This window comes from Geotrypetes seraphini, chromosome 4, assembly GCF_902459505.1.
Source record: "Geotrypetes seraphini chromosome 4, aGeoSer1.1, whole genome shotgun sequence".
Lineage (NCBI taxonomy): Eukaryota > Metazoa > Chordata > Amphibia > Gymnophiona > Dermophiidae > Geotrypetes > Geotrypetes seraphini.
The window spans coordinates 49,096,709-49,109,893 of NC_047087.1; the positions used below are offsets into that span (position 1 = coordinate 49,096,709).

At 44.2% G+C, this 13,185-nt stretch overlaps 1 protein-coding gene across 3 annotated transcripts in view; it reads left to right on the forward strand.

Annotated features, from left to right (window-relative positions):
• Nucleotides 1–13,185, forward strand: part of LOC117360023 (borealin-2-like) — a 73,679-nt gene that overhangs the window by 44,799 nt on the left and 15,695 nt on the right. For all 3 annotated transcript variants that reach the window (XM_033943575.1, XM_033943572.1, XM_033943574.1), the window contains exons 6-7: nucleotides 2,599–2,669; nucleotides 12,249–12,344. In XM_033943575.1, the coding sequence (XP_033799466.1) occupies nucleotides 2,599–2,669; nucleotides 12,249–12,344 (167 nt within the window). The remainder of the gene's footprint in view (nucleotides 1–2,598; nucleotides 2,670–12,248; nucleotides 12,345–13,185) is intronic.

The following is a 13,185-nucleotide window of genomic DNA, read 5'->3' on the forward strand; positions in this document are numbered from 1 at the left end:
CACCATCCCATGTTCTAGGTTAGAAGTTCTCAACACGCAGTACATGTACCCCAGTAGGTACACACATCATTATTAGGGAGTATGTGGCACAGTGCTGTATGTTTCCCAACTTCCTTCTGCCGTTGCATATCTCCCACCTTCCTCATCTTCTCTCCCCCAGCTACCTCTTCTCCCCCTCTCCTCCCCCCCGACCAGCAGTGGGAGCTCACTGTGCTTAACTTCCCCACATAGCTGCCACTAGTGTTAGTTTAGTCACAGTTCCATCACTCAGCCTTGGGTCCTTTGCTAGGCTGGCCCGCCTCCATTGATGCAACTTCCTCTTTCATTGTAGGCGGGCCAGCCTAGCAAAGGCCCCAAGGCTGACTGATGAAACTGTGGCTAAACTAATGCTAGTGGCAGCAGTGTGGGGAAGTTTAAAAGCACGCAGTGAGGTGTGGCTAAGGAGAGGAGATGTATGCTGGACATGAGGAGAGGGAGAGGTGCTGCTGGACCTAGCAGAAGGGGAGGGAAAGGAAAAGTCCTGCACACTGGAAGGGAGGGTGAGATGGTGCATGGGGAGAGAGCATATTAGTTGTGAGTGGGGTTGGGGGGAGGGAAGGGAGGAAGGATAATTGTTGCAGGATGAGTGAGTGATGAGAGGGAGAAATTGACATGGTGTGGAGGAGAGGGAGAAATTTCACATTTGGGGGAGAGGGCATGAGGACAGGAGGAGAGGAAGTGTGCAGGAGGGAGAGAAAAACGTTGGAATGGTGAAAAGGAGGGAGTAATGTTAGATGTAGAGGGAGTGGGAGAGATGCACCCTGGATCTTTCACCACTCCATTTGCAGCAAGGGAGGGAATGAGAGAAGGACAGAGAGAGAGGGAGACATGTTGCCAATGAGAGTGAAGGGGAGAGGAAGAAAAGTTGGACTCGTGGAGGGACAGAGATGTTGTTTGGGGAAGGGAATGAGGTCTGGAGGAGAGGAAGCTTGCGGGAGGCAGAAAGGAAAGAAATATTGAATGCACAGGACGAAGGAAGTGCAATCAGAGACTCATGAAATCACCAGACAACAAAGGGCTAGATCAGGGGTGGGCAACTCCGGTCCTCAAGGGCCGGAATCCAATCGGGTTTTCAGGATTTCCCCAATGAATATGCATTGAAAGCAGTGCATGCAAATAGATCTCATGCGTGTTCATTGGGGAAATCCTGAAAACTCGATTGAATTCTGGCCCTTGAGGACCGGAGTTGTCCATGTCTGGGCTAGATTCACTAAACCTACCAATCCTGTAACGATCGCAAAACCAGTGGGGGGAGGGGGTTTTGGGGGGGTGGGTTGTTTTGTTTTGGTTTTTTTTGTGATCATTTCCCGACCCGATTCACTAAACTGCTGCCTGATCAATCTCGGATCCACCCATGCAAATTAGTAAAACCCCATGCAAAATAGCCAAGCAACTGATTCACTAACAATTGCTTAGCTATTTTGAATCGGCCTTTACTATCCTAAAACCTGACTGCTACAGACCTGGCGGTAACTGTTACCGACAGGTCTGCCGTTTTTTTGACAGGTCTGCCTATCTTTTTTGGGTTTTTTCCCCCATGGCACAGATATTTTGCTTGTTATACACAAAATATCTGCCCTAAAAAAAGTGAATAAGACAGGCAGCCATGTAAAAAAAAACCTGCCCACCCCGTCCCCGACAAACACGCCCCCTTGTGACCCACAAATGGCAGGAGGGATGCCGACTTCTCCTGCCATCACTTTCCCCCTCCTCCCCCCCAAAAAAATGCAGACCTCTGCGCCCTGTACCTCTAAAGTTGAGAGCAGGAGGAGTGCTCAAGTTGGAGCCTGAGGTACCTGAGATAATCTGGGACTTCCTTAAGGCTGAGCCAAAAGAAGTCCCTGATTGGCCATTTAGTGGGGTGAGGCGTTAATCACTGCTTTTCTATTGGCTGGGGGAGAAGTAAGTACTGAAGGATTAGGGTGAAGTAAGGGAAACCTGGAATTAGGGAAGGAGTTTGAGGCAGATGAGGGACACAGATAAGAGCAGTGGTTCCCAAGCGTGTTCTGGGTGACTTTCCAGCCAGTCAAATCTTTGGAATAGCCACAGTGAATAGTCATGAAAACTTAACTGTCTGGGGAATCCCCAGGACAGGTTTGGGAACCACTGATATAAAGGTAGATATTGTTACCTGGTTAGGAAGGTTGTGATAGGATGTGGCGAAACAGGAATCAAGATAAACAGTAAGACAAATGATGCAAAGAGAAGGTGTCCCTTCCCTCTCTCCCCCCCCCCAAAAAAAAAAAAAATCAGGTATGAGTGAGGTAAAGGGGGGAAAAAATGAAGAAAAACTCACATGACTGGAAAACTGAAATGGAGAAAATATACAGCACTGTATGTCTAGCAGCACTATAGAAATGATTAGTAGAAGAAAATGGAGAGAGGAGGAAGTTTGGCCCTTTGAAAGGTAAGGGAGAACTACATTAGTTTAGATATGACTGAATAAAGTTCTGTTTTCAAAAGCTTGTCAAGATTTTTTTTTTTTGTTTATTAACTTTGTTTTAGTGAACTAATATGGCAGTCACACTACTATAAAACTACTTCATTTTGTTTTCCCAGGTGTTAAAAAACAAATCTGGAGTTATATCAGCCTCTTCTAGAGGCAGCAAACATGGAAATACGTTTCCTAGGTAAGACTACAGAAAAGTATATTAATCTCTTAGTGGAACGGATCTCTGGAAGAACCACAACTTACTGCAATAGACAGTATTGCATAAATGTCTCTTAAAAGCAGACTGAAGAGAACTGGGGAGGGGCAAAAACAAGATGGATGTCTCTCACTCAGACTTATGAGCAATTGAAGTCTTGGCTGCAGAGATACTGAAAGCTTGCATTACAGGATGGTACAGTTTATCAAAATAATGTAAAGAAACTTTACTTCTAGATATAGGAAAAGGGCCTAGGGGTTAACTAAAACTATCTTGGGTCAGTATTCAAATATATTCAGCATATAGAGCCAGCAGTAGTCAGCCACTAGCCTTATAGAGGCTGAATATTGCCAGCTATCTGTGGACTTGGGAGCAGAGGCAAAGCCAAGAGCATTCCACTTATCTGGATATTGTTGGAGTGGTCTAAGAATTTTTAGTGGCAGTTTCTATAATGGCAATTATCTACAGAAACATAGAAAAATGACGGCAGATAAGGGCCACAGCCCATCAAGTCTGCCCACTCAACAGACCCACCCCCTAAGTCTGCTCTAGAGCCCCCGCTCTAACTGACCCATCCGTAACTTCACCCTCTGAGGGATCCCACATGGGCATCCCATTTACCCTTAAAATCTGGAACACTTTTAGCCTCGATCACCTGTATCGGAAGCTTGTTCCAGTGTTTAACCACTCTTTCAGTGAAGTAATACTTTCTGGTGTCGCCCTGAAATTTCCCTCCCCTGAGTTTAAGCGGATGTCCTCTTGTGGCTGAGGGTCCCTGGAGAAGGAAAATATCTTCTTCCACTTCGATACGCCCGGTGATATACTTGAACGTCTCAATCATGTCACCCCTCTCCCTATGCTCCTCGAGAGAGTAGAGCCGCAACTTGTTCAGCCTCTCTTCGTATGAGAGATCCCTGAGCCCCGAGACCATCCTGGTGGCCATCTATAACTATTATCTAGTTATAGAAGAGTGAGGTAAGTTGGGCATTCCTAAATTCTTGTGTGTAAATACATCTTGCACTGTGCCTATATCTCATAAGCACACACACCTAAATATTGGTACTTTCATGCTAACCTTATAGACTAATTTACACATTAACCTTTTCCTATCGTGTGTCCCGAATGATGGGACATTCCAAAAATGACATAGACAGTGGTTAAACAGTCTGTATGGACTAAAAGAGCCAGGAACACAAAATATTTGAATTTACCGACTTATGACTTATTTACATTATGTTTACAATAGCCGTAAATGATAATGGCGAATAATACAAAACTTTGCTAAAATAATTACGATTGGAATCGGCGTAACGTAAAATTTATTATGATAGGAAAAGGTTAAGTACTAGGTCTTGCCCCTTCCACATGCATGCCCTCTTGCAATTACTTGTGATAGTGCAGCCTCGCCTTGAGTATTTATACACTGTTCTCCCAGGGGAGCTCAAAACATTTTACATGAATTTATTCAGGTACTCAAGCATTTTTTCCTAGTCTGTCCCGGTGGACTTGCAATCTTTGTAATGTACTGGAGGCAAGTCTGACACATGACGAAACAGTTTACAAAGCATGATAAAAATATAATATGACAAAACATGGTATGGTGAAATATAGCATGGTGAGCATAGTTCAGCAAAACATAACATGATAAAACATAGTATTACAGAGCATGGCTAACATAGTATGACATGACTATCAAAATTGGTTAGAATCATCAACTACTGCAAAGATCCTTCACAACAATTTCTCTAGTGGTGCGTCCTGAGCCGTCAGAAGCGGCACCCCAAATACATCAAGTATTAATTCAAGGGGCTAGTTTGCTGCTGGTGCTTTGTCATAGGCTCTCGTGTACCAGGAGAGATTTGGAACAGAACGGCAGGAGGCAGGGCAGTTGGAAAGGACCTGAGCAACTGGTTCTCAGCAGTCGCTTATTTTTGATCGGTCATAGAAACATAGAGTATGACGGCAGAAAAGAGTCGGCGGCCCAACAAGTCTGCCCATTCAAGAACCCTCCCTCCCTCGAGAATCCATCTTTTAAGCATTCATCTGGAGTGACCCCCACCTGTCTGTCCCATCGTCCCTTGAAGTCGAATGTGGTACTGGCCTCGATTACCTGACATGGAAGACTATTCCATCGATCAATTACCCTTTCGGTGAAGAAGTATTTCCTAGTGTCCCCATGAAATCTTCCCCCCCCCTGAGTTTTAGCGGATGCCCTCTTGTCACTGTGGGACTTGTAAGAAAAAAGATTTCTTCCTCCACCTCAATGCGGCCCATGATATATTTGAATGTTTCTATCATGTCCCCCCTTTCTCTGCGCTCTTCAAGAGAATATAAGCGCAGCCTGCTCAAACGTTCTTCATATGGGAGATCTTTAAGTCCTGAGACCACCCTGGTGGCCATTCACTGAATCGACTCCATTCTCTTCACATCCTTTTGATAATGTGGTCTCCAACACAGTACTCCAGGTGAGGTTTCACCATGGATCTGTATAACGGCAGTATAACTTCAGGCTTTCGGCTAATAAAGCTCCTTCTGATGCAACCCAGCATTTGTCTAGCCTTTGCTGACGCTTTCTCCACCTGATTGGCAGCTTTCATATCTTCCCGGATGATTACTCCCAAGTCCCGTTCTGCTACAGTTCTTGTTAGGTTTTCACCATTCAGTGTGTATGTTCTGCATGGATTTCCGCTACCAAGGTGCATTACCTTACATTTTTTGGCATTAAAATTCAGTTAAACAAGCAAACAAAACTGAGAGAAATCAAAAAGCAAAGGGTATTCAAAAATAAACTAAAATATAAGAAAAATAAGGAACCCCTATAATAAATTAATCATAACCTATAAAAAGAATATAAGTAGAATGCACAATTAAATATCAACCATTAAATTAAACTGCATTTGTGTTACTCTGTTTTATCGTACTTCTTCGTTCTTATGTTTGAGTGTTTGCACATTTTATTTTTATTTCATAGTTTTGTTCCTCCTCTTGATAAAGACTTTACCGAAACACGGCCTGTGTTGAGGAAGGGCAAGTTATTTCGTTGCCGTCCAGGCCCTGTCTTGTGTCTGGACGAATGTGGAACGTTTGTGACACCATCTTTATAGCACCTCTTTGTATTTTGAAAGAATTTTCCTCACAGCATTGGAGTATATTGGAATATTACTGAAGTTTTATTGCACATCAGCACTTTACCTTTTGGATTGGACTTGAATTCTACTGTTTGCAGTGCATTGATCTGTGTTTTGGATGGCTGGACTTCTCGTTTACTATGCTCAGCTCATTGGACTTCTCAGCTAAGTACTTGTTTAATTGCCTTTTGGGCCTTAAATAGAGCATATCCTCTTGACCATCCTTTTTTGTTATTTATTTATTTATCTATATGCTTACATTGGTATCTGTATCTGTGGTTGATGTTGCTTATGTCTGTCTTTTTAGCTTATGTGTCTTAAATGTTTTGATAATTATTAGTATTGAAATTATTGAGAATAAAATAAGTGTCAATTTAATGGTTGATATTTAATTGTGCAGTCTACTTATATTCTTTTTATAGGTTGATTAAAATTTAGTTGCCAAGTATTGGACCATTGTTCCAGTAAAAGTAGGTCCTGCTCCATAGTGTCGGGTACGGTAGCGCTGTCGGGTTCTGCTGTGCTGCCCACAACGTTGCATAGTTTCGCATCATCGGCGAATAACGTAATTTTACCTCGAAGTCCCTGAGGCAGATCACTTACAAAGATATTAAATAGTATCGGGCCCAAGACCGAGCCCTGCGGCACTCCACTGGTCACTTCCAACGTTTTTGAAGGAATACCGTTTACCATCACCCTCTGAAGTCTACCGCTAAGCCAGTCTTCTACCCATGCAGTCAGTATTTCTCCTAGGCCCATCGTGTTCATCTTGTTCAATAACCTACGGTGTGGGACACTATCAAAAGCCTTACTGAAGTCCAAATACATGATGTTGAGGGATTTTTCCCCATCCAGTTTTTTTGTTACCCAGTCAAAGAAGTTTATCAGATTGGATTGACAAGACCTTCCCTTCGTAAAGCCATGCTGGTGGGGATCCCTTAGTCTTTCGTCATCCAGAATCGTGTCCAATCTGTTTTTGATCAACGTTTCCATAAGTTTACATACTATTGATGTGAGACTCGCATCCCTGTCTGTGTCCTTCCTTTTTTTTTTTTTTTTGTTAGTGAATCGCTGTCTGCCTGCATTTGAATGCCGTTCCCCCTCATTTACATGCGTAGAACGGGACAGAGGTTAGTGAATCGGATCGCAAAGGGGTCGCTAAGTGGTCAGAAGTTAATCTGTGGGCTTAGTGAATCCAGCCCACTGTACCTTATTTGATTTTCTTTCAAAGGTAGCAACTGTCAGCTAAGTAGAACATCAAAGCATTTCAGTGATATGTCTTGCAGGAGGAGGGGTGAGACAAAAAGCAGAGTGGGTGAGAAGGAAGAGTCCTAAAAAAAATGTATGACCTGTAATGTGATGGGAAACCAAGGTCTTTATTGAGTCCTGTTTGTGGGTTTCAAAATAGTTTTATCATTTTGATTTCAAAAGTCTTACGTCCATGGGTAGTGGTCTCCAGATCATCAGAAGCATCCCAAGCCAGAACGTGTCCTATGCAGCACACTACATAGCCTCTGTCCCACCCACTGTGCTGTGGCTACTGCAGGGGAGATGGTAGAAAAAGGGGGGGGAAAGAAAGTTCCATAACACAAGACACCAAAAAAAAAAAGTGGAACAAAAATACATGGAGTACCTGGATGATAACAGAAGTATAAAAACATTTATTCAAAATCCAAAAATAGCTGTGATGTAATGTAAGGACCCAACTAGGGCAAAACTAGCCTTCCTCAGGAGTCCAGTTGTCTTCTAAACAACACGGCTATTTGTAAAACTGTGGTCTTGTCCCTGTTATCCAGGTACTCTGTGTTTTGGTGCACTGCAGGGGAGACAACAGACGGGGAGTGACTTTGTGTGTGGTTGTACTGCTTGTGCAACCCTCAGGACAGCACTACAAAGTATTAATGGGAGCGCAGGTGCTGCATACCCCAAAAGCACACAGTACCCACCACAGGAGAAGTAGTGTCTTCAGCCAGTTCCCACAGTCTTATGGAACCAGCGCAAAATAGCCTCAGCACCTGGAAGACTTGGGTCATAGAAGCTGAGTAGAAAATGTGATTAGTTTTGTTTTCCCAAAGCTGGTATAGTCAAATCAGTAATCTGACTGCAGTATTCGATGATTTTTTTTTTTTTTTTTTTTTTTTCAGCTTGTGGTAATCAGCATTTTTTTTAGCTGCTTCTGAATTTAATATTCAGTGTTGAGCCATGTCAGCGTGTAGGCATTGAATATATCTAGGCATATGTGGCTGGCTAACATTTAGTAAAATGATACTCAGCGGTGAACCGCTATTTGTGGTAGGTTTTATTCTGTTCAGTGCTGAATATTGGCACTTAAGCACAAGCAATTCAAATGGCTGGGAGCCTCTCCTGGTCGTTTGAAGTGACTTATAGGCCAGTTTGTATTTTGCACAGGACAGGAGGAAAAGTCTTCTTGCTTCATGTCCTATAGGTAGTCAATAACTGATTATTTTTTTATTTTATTTTAATTCTGTTGTCATTTTTTAAATTTATTTAATCAACCATCTTTATGAAGATCAATATCTTGCCTACTCTATGTGATCAAGGTAAGATTTTGTGAGCATATATCCCAGTGTTCTCCCCAGGGCCTTTTGGCCGGGCGCTCCGCCCGCCTAATTTAGATGACCGCCCAGCTGTCATCTATCGAGAATCCTGCAGCTGCTGCCGCTCAATGTAAAAAAAATCCCCCCCAAAAAACCACCTCTCACTGGCTTGGTGATTCGAACTCATGCTTCGGGGCTCTAAGGTGTGTGCCGGCTTCCCTCCGAAACTGGAAGTTACATCCGGGGTGGGGGGGAGAAGAGAAGGGAAGCCAGCACACACACCTTAGAGCCCCGAAGCATGAGTTCGCTGCAGGCTAAGGCAGGAGACTGGTCAACGACGGATGGAAGCTTACAACTCGCTGCCGGGTCCTGCCTACTTTCTGTTTCCGCGAAGGCAGGACCCGGCAACAAGGAAGGCCCGAAGCAAATTGTAAGTTTCCCTCCGTCACTGACCTATGGAGGGAAGCTTATGATTTGCCTAGCGACTTTGCCGACGGATGTGTGAGTTGGGAGGGAAGGGGCGGCTGGGCAGGGCTGATGCTGTCGATGCTCATCTCTCCGCCCTTGTTCTCGTTGCGCGGCCGGTGGCGGAAACAGTGTAGAGCTAGAGCTGGCCGTGGACCGGGAGCGGGTGTTGCTGGCTCAGCGGCGGCAGTTGCACGTGCTTTTCACACGCTACGGCGACAACAGCTCGCTGACGGTGCAAGGCTTTCGGCAGCTTCTGCTCAGCATTGGTTTGGGGCAAGTCAAGTCAAGTGGCTACCGGGGGAAGAGGAGGTGGAAGATGCCCGGCACCGGGGCTGGAACCACTGCGGCCATGGCTCTGGCTGCCCGGCTCCTGTTGCCCACTGCAGCTTGGCTCTGGCAGCGCCCACAAGCCCCAAACCGCTAACCAGACACAACTATCCCAAGGCCGTTTACAGCCGGAGCCCCAGGAGGTGAGACACCAAGTGCCACTGTGACTAAACTAATTCATTATTTGCCTGTGACTTTCTGATATTTAGGATTAACTCTTTCCATTCAACCCTTGACTTTAAACACACAAGTCTGGAAGTCTAAGCACATTTATTTATTTATGTTTTCAGGTATTTGGGAACATAAAACATAGTGAAAGCTACTTCTGACCGGTGATAGGACAAAAGCGTGCAAGACTTCGGCACGCCCACATTTCAGCACAGACAAATTGGCACAAGACCCCAGCGCGCCGCCTAAAAAGTTACTTTTAAAGAGCTCTGATGGGGGGGGACCTCCCCACTTTACTTCATATTTTTTGCACTGCCGTTGGGGGGGTGTCATTATAGAGAAAACTGAACTTTTTCCTAAAAAATCGGGAAAAAGTTAAGTTTACTCTATAATGGAGGGTTCCAACCCCACAACTCCCCCCAATGGCAGCGCGAACAGTATGAAGTAAACTGGGGGGGGGGGGGGTCTCCACTCACACCCCGTGCCGGAGCTCTTTAAAAGTAATTTTTTAGGCGGCCTGCTGGAGTCTTGTGCTGATCTGTCTGCGCTGAGATGTCGGTGCACTGAAGTCCCGCGCACGAATGACTATGAACCGTTGCGACCTTGCCCCCCCCCCCTGAAAAAAATGATTTTGCAGTGGGAGGGTCGTAACTGGTGTTATTTAATAGAGTAGGGACTGGATGCTTGAAGAATGCATGGTAGTCCTGGGTTTATTGATGCAGTTGCGGTGCTGTAGAGAAACACTTTTCTAGATTATACATCTTATTGTTTGGGGGTGTATTGGGGGAGGCTTATCCTTGTTTTTAAAGTTGGACTTATAAATGTGTTTTGCATTATTATTATTTTTGTATTAATAGGATTTTTATAATTTTGACATTGGGGAGGAGTATTTTAATGGTTGCACAGTAGTGTTGTGTGTACATGAAAAATGAATGGAAGAAATTGCATTCCAATTAGTACTATTATAATGGGAGTGGGGTCAGGGACTGTTGGTATTTGTTAGACTTAGAGGGGTACTTGGCTTGAAGAAGTTGAGAAACATTGGTCTCTAGGTGACTAGTATGGAGTTCCCTAAGTAAGGGTCCCTTTTACAAAGCCACAGTAGCAATTCTCCCATGGCAAATGCACCAAAGTCCATTCAATTCCTATGGGCTTCAATGCATTTGCTGTGGCAGAATTGCTATCACAGCTTTGTAGAAGGAGTCCTAAGGCAGGAACTACTGTCTCTGTGCTGGGGATGCAAAGTATTAACTGATTCAACTTGAGTTTGAAGTACGGTAGTTTTGAAAGAAATGGAAGGTTTGATACTGGCCATTAGTTATTCGGAATAAGAGGATCTGCATTACTTTTTTTCAAGGGTGGCTTAAAATGCTACTGAAACACTGCCTAAGTGTCAAACCTTAAAAAAGAAAGTCATATTGAACACTGGAAAATAATTAATATAATCTAATCCTTAGGTTTGTATACCGCATCATCTCCACGTTCGTAGAGCTCGACACGGTTTACAGTAGGAGAAATAGGAAGGAACTACAACAGAGGGTTAGAGGTAGAAGTGGAAAGAAAATTTACAGGACTTGGGATGGCAAGATATAAGAGTTTCCTTGATTCATAAGTTGGAGGGAGACTTACATTTTTTGAGAAAAGCCAGGTTTTCAGATGTTTGCGGAAAACTTGGAGAGAGCTCAAGTTCCGAAGAGGGGAGGTAAGGTTGTTCCAGAGCTCAGTGATTTTGAAGTGGAGGGAGGTCCCTAGCTTTCCTGTGTGGGAAATGCCTTTTAGCGAGTGGAAGGATAGTTTTAATTTCTGGGAGGATCTGGTGGTATTAGGGATTGAGGAATTCCAAGAAAGAAGGATAAAGGGAGGGAGGATACCATATAGTATTTTGAAAATTAAACAGGCGCATTTATAGTGGACCCTGGCGATTATCGGAAGCCAGTGGAGCTTGGCCAGGAGCGGGGAAACATGGTCAAATTTACTTTTAGCGAAGATGAGCTTGGCCGCGGCATTCTGAATCCGTTGGAGTCTGTGGAGGTTTTTCTTAGTTAGGCTTAAGTAGATAGAGTTGCAATAGTCCAATCTGGAGAGGATGATGGATTGGACAAGGAGGGTAAAATGTTTTTGATGTAAGCAGGATCTAACTTTCCTCAGCATGTGAAGGCTGAAAAAGCATTTTTTTACCAAGGATTGGAGGTGGTCATTGAAGGACAATGTGGAATCAATGATGATGCCCAAGACCTTGCTCGAGAACTCAAGCTGCAGAGAGGAGCCAGAGGGTAGTGGGATGGAGGTGGGTAGGTGATCTAGTTTAGGACCGAGCCAAAGAAGTCTTGTTTTGGACTCATTCAATTTCATTTGCACAGTGTGGGCCCAGGATTGTAGGTTCATTATACAAGAGGATATGTTCTTAGACAGGTTGGTGAGGTTTGAATTAATAACAATTAACTAATAAAAATAGTGCACATTTAATCTTTTTACTAAGGCGTGCTAGCTATTTTAGCGCACACTAAACGCTAACGCATCCATAAACTATAATGGACACGTTAGCGTTTAGCGTGTGTTAAAATGGCTAGCAAGCCTTAGTAAAAGTACCTTTTCATTTTCCCCACCACCAAATTTCCCCATCCCGCTCCGCCTGCGCTGGAAAAAATTTCTGGGGAGAACATTGTAGCCCATATAAAGACTTGTAGCCATCTGCCTTGTTCTTTGTTCTAGCTTGCTATGTTCTAAAGGCTGATATAATAGCAGTGCTGCCTTTAGACTCTGGCTGGTTGCAGAGGACATGGCTGTTGTGGGGAGGGGTCCTTCAGTGGTTACCTTACTCTTAAAGCCCTGCAATGTGTTATTTTTTTTGTTACAAATGAAGCACCAGGAAAAAAAAAAATGCAAACATTTGTTTTATGTTTTCTGGTCAGATCTGCATGTGCTACTCCTGCTACAAAGAGGTACAAAAATGTTTCAGTGACTGCTATAGGCTTTACTTCCGAAGAGGCTACCCCAATGCCTAAAAGGTACAAAACCAGATGCATGGATGTGTATTTTTGTAAAATCTTAAGAACAGTTTAGCAGCTGAGGCACATTGTGTACAAAACTGCATTTAACAGTTGGTGTTGTCAGCAGGTTGGGGAAGGCAGTCATGCATGCAGTTGACACAGAGCTGTGCACAGCAAATGCAGAATGCAGCAAGTTATTGTGTTGTATAGAAGCATTAACAGCAAGGCTCATACTGCACCCTTAATAGAAATTTTCTCATTAGTTTAGTAATGCAATTAATTACTCCTGGTGGAATTCTGCATGATTGCATAATGCAGAATTTCCACAGAATTGCAGGCATGCAGATTCCCTTTTCCAGCGTAGAATCTCGTTGTCGGCTTCTTCAGATTACGGTATTGGTGGCGATTCTCGCACATTGCCTGCCACTAACCCGAAAGTCTCTCTGCGGCACAGGAGAGGTGTCCAAGTTAGCAGCAAGCAGTGTGTGAGAATTGCTGCCAAATACCATGACCCAAAGAAACAAGCCTTAGAGTACAGGGGAGGAAGGAAAGATGCTGGCACCGGGAGAAGGGGGTGAGAGGAAGGGAAAGTTGGTGGCACACAGGGGGAGAGGGGGTGTTGGACATGGGTGTGGATGAGAGGGAGGAAGAAATACACAGGACGTGGGAGGAGGAGAAGGAGAAGGAGGGAGATGTTGGATCCAGGAACAGAATGGAGTGATGCCTGTCAATGGGAGTGAAGGAAGAGTGGGAGAAATGCTGTACCATGAGGGAGAGTGCAGGAGGTAAGAGAGGGAGATGTTGGGTTACGAGGGTGGGAAGGGAAGGAAGAAGGAGCAGATGCTGGGCTATAAGAGTG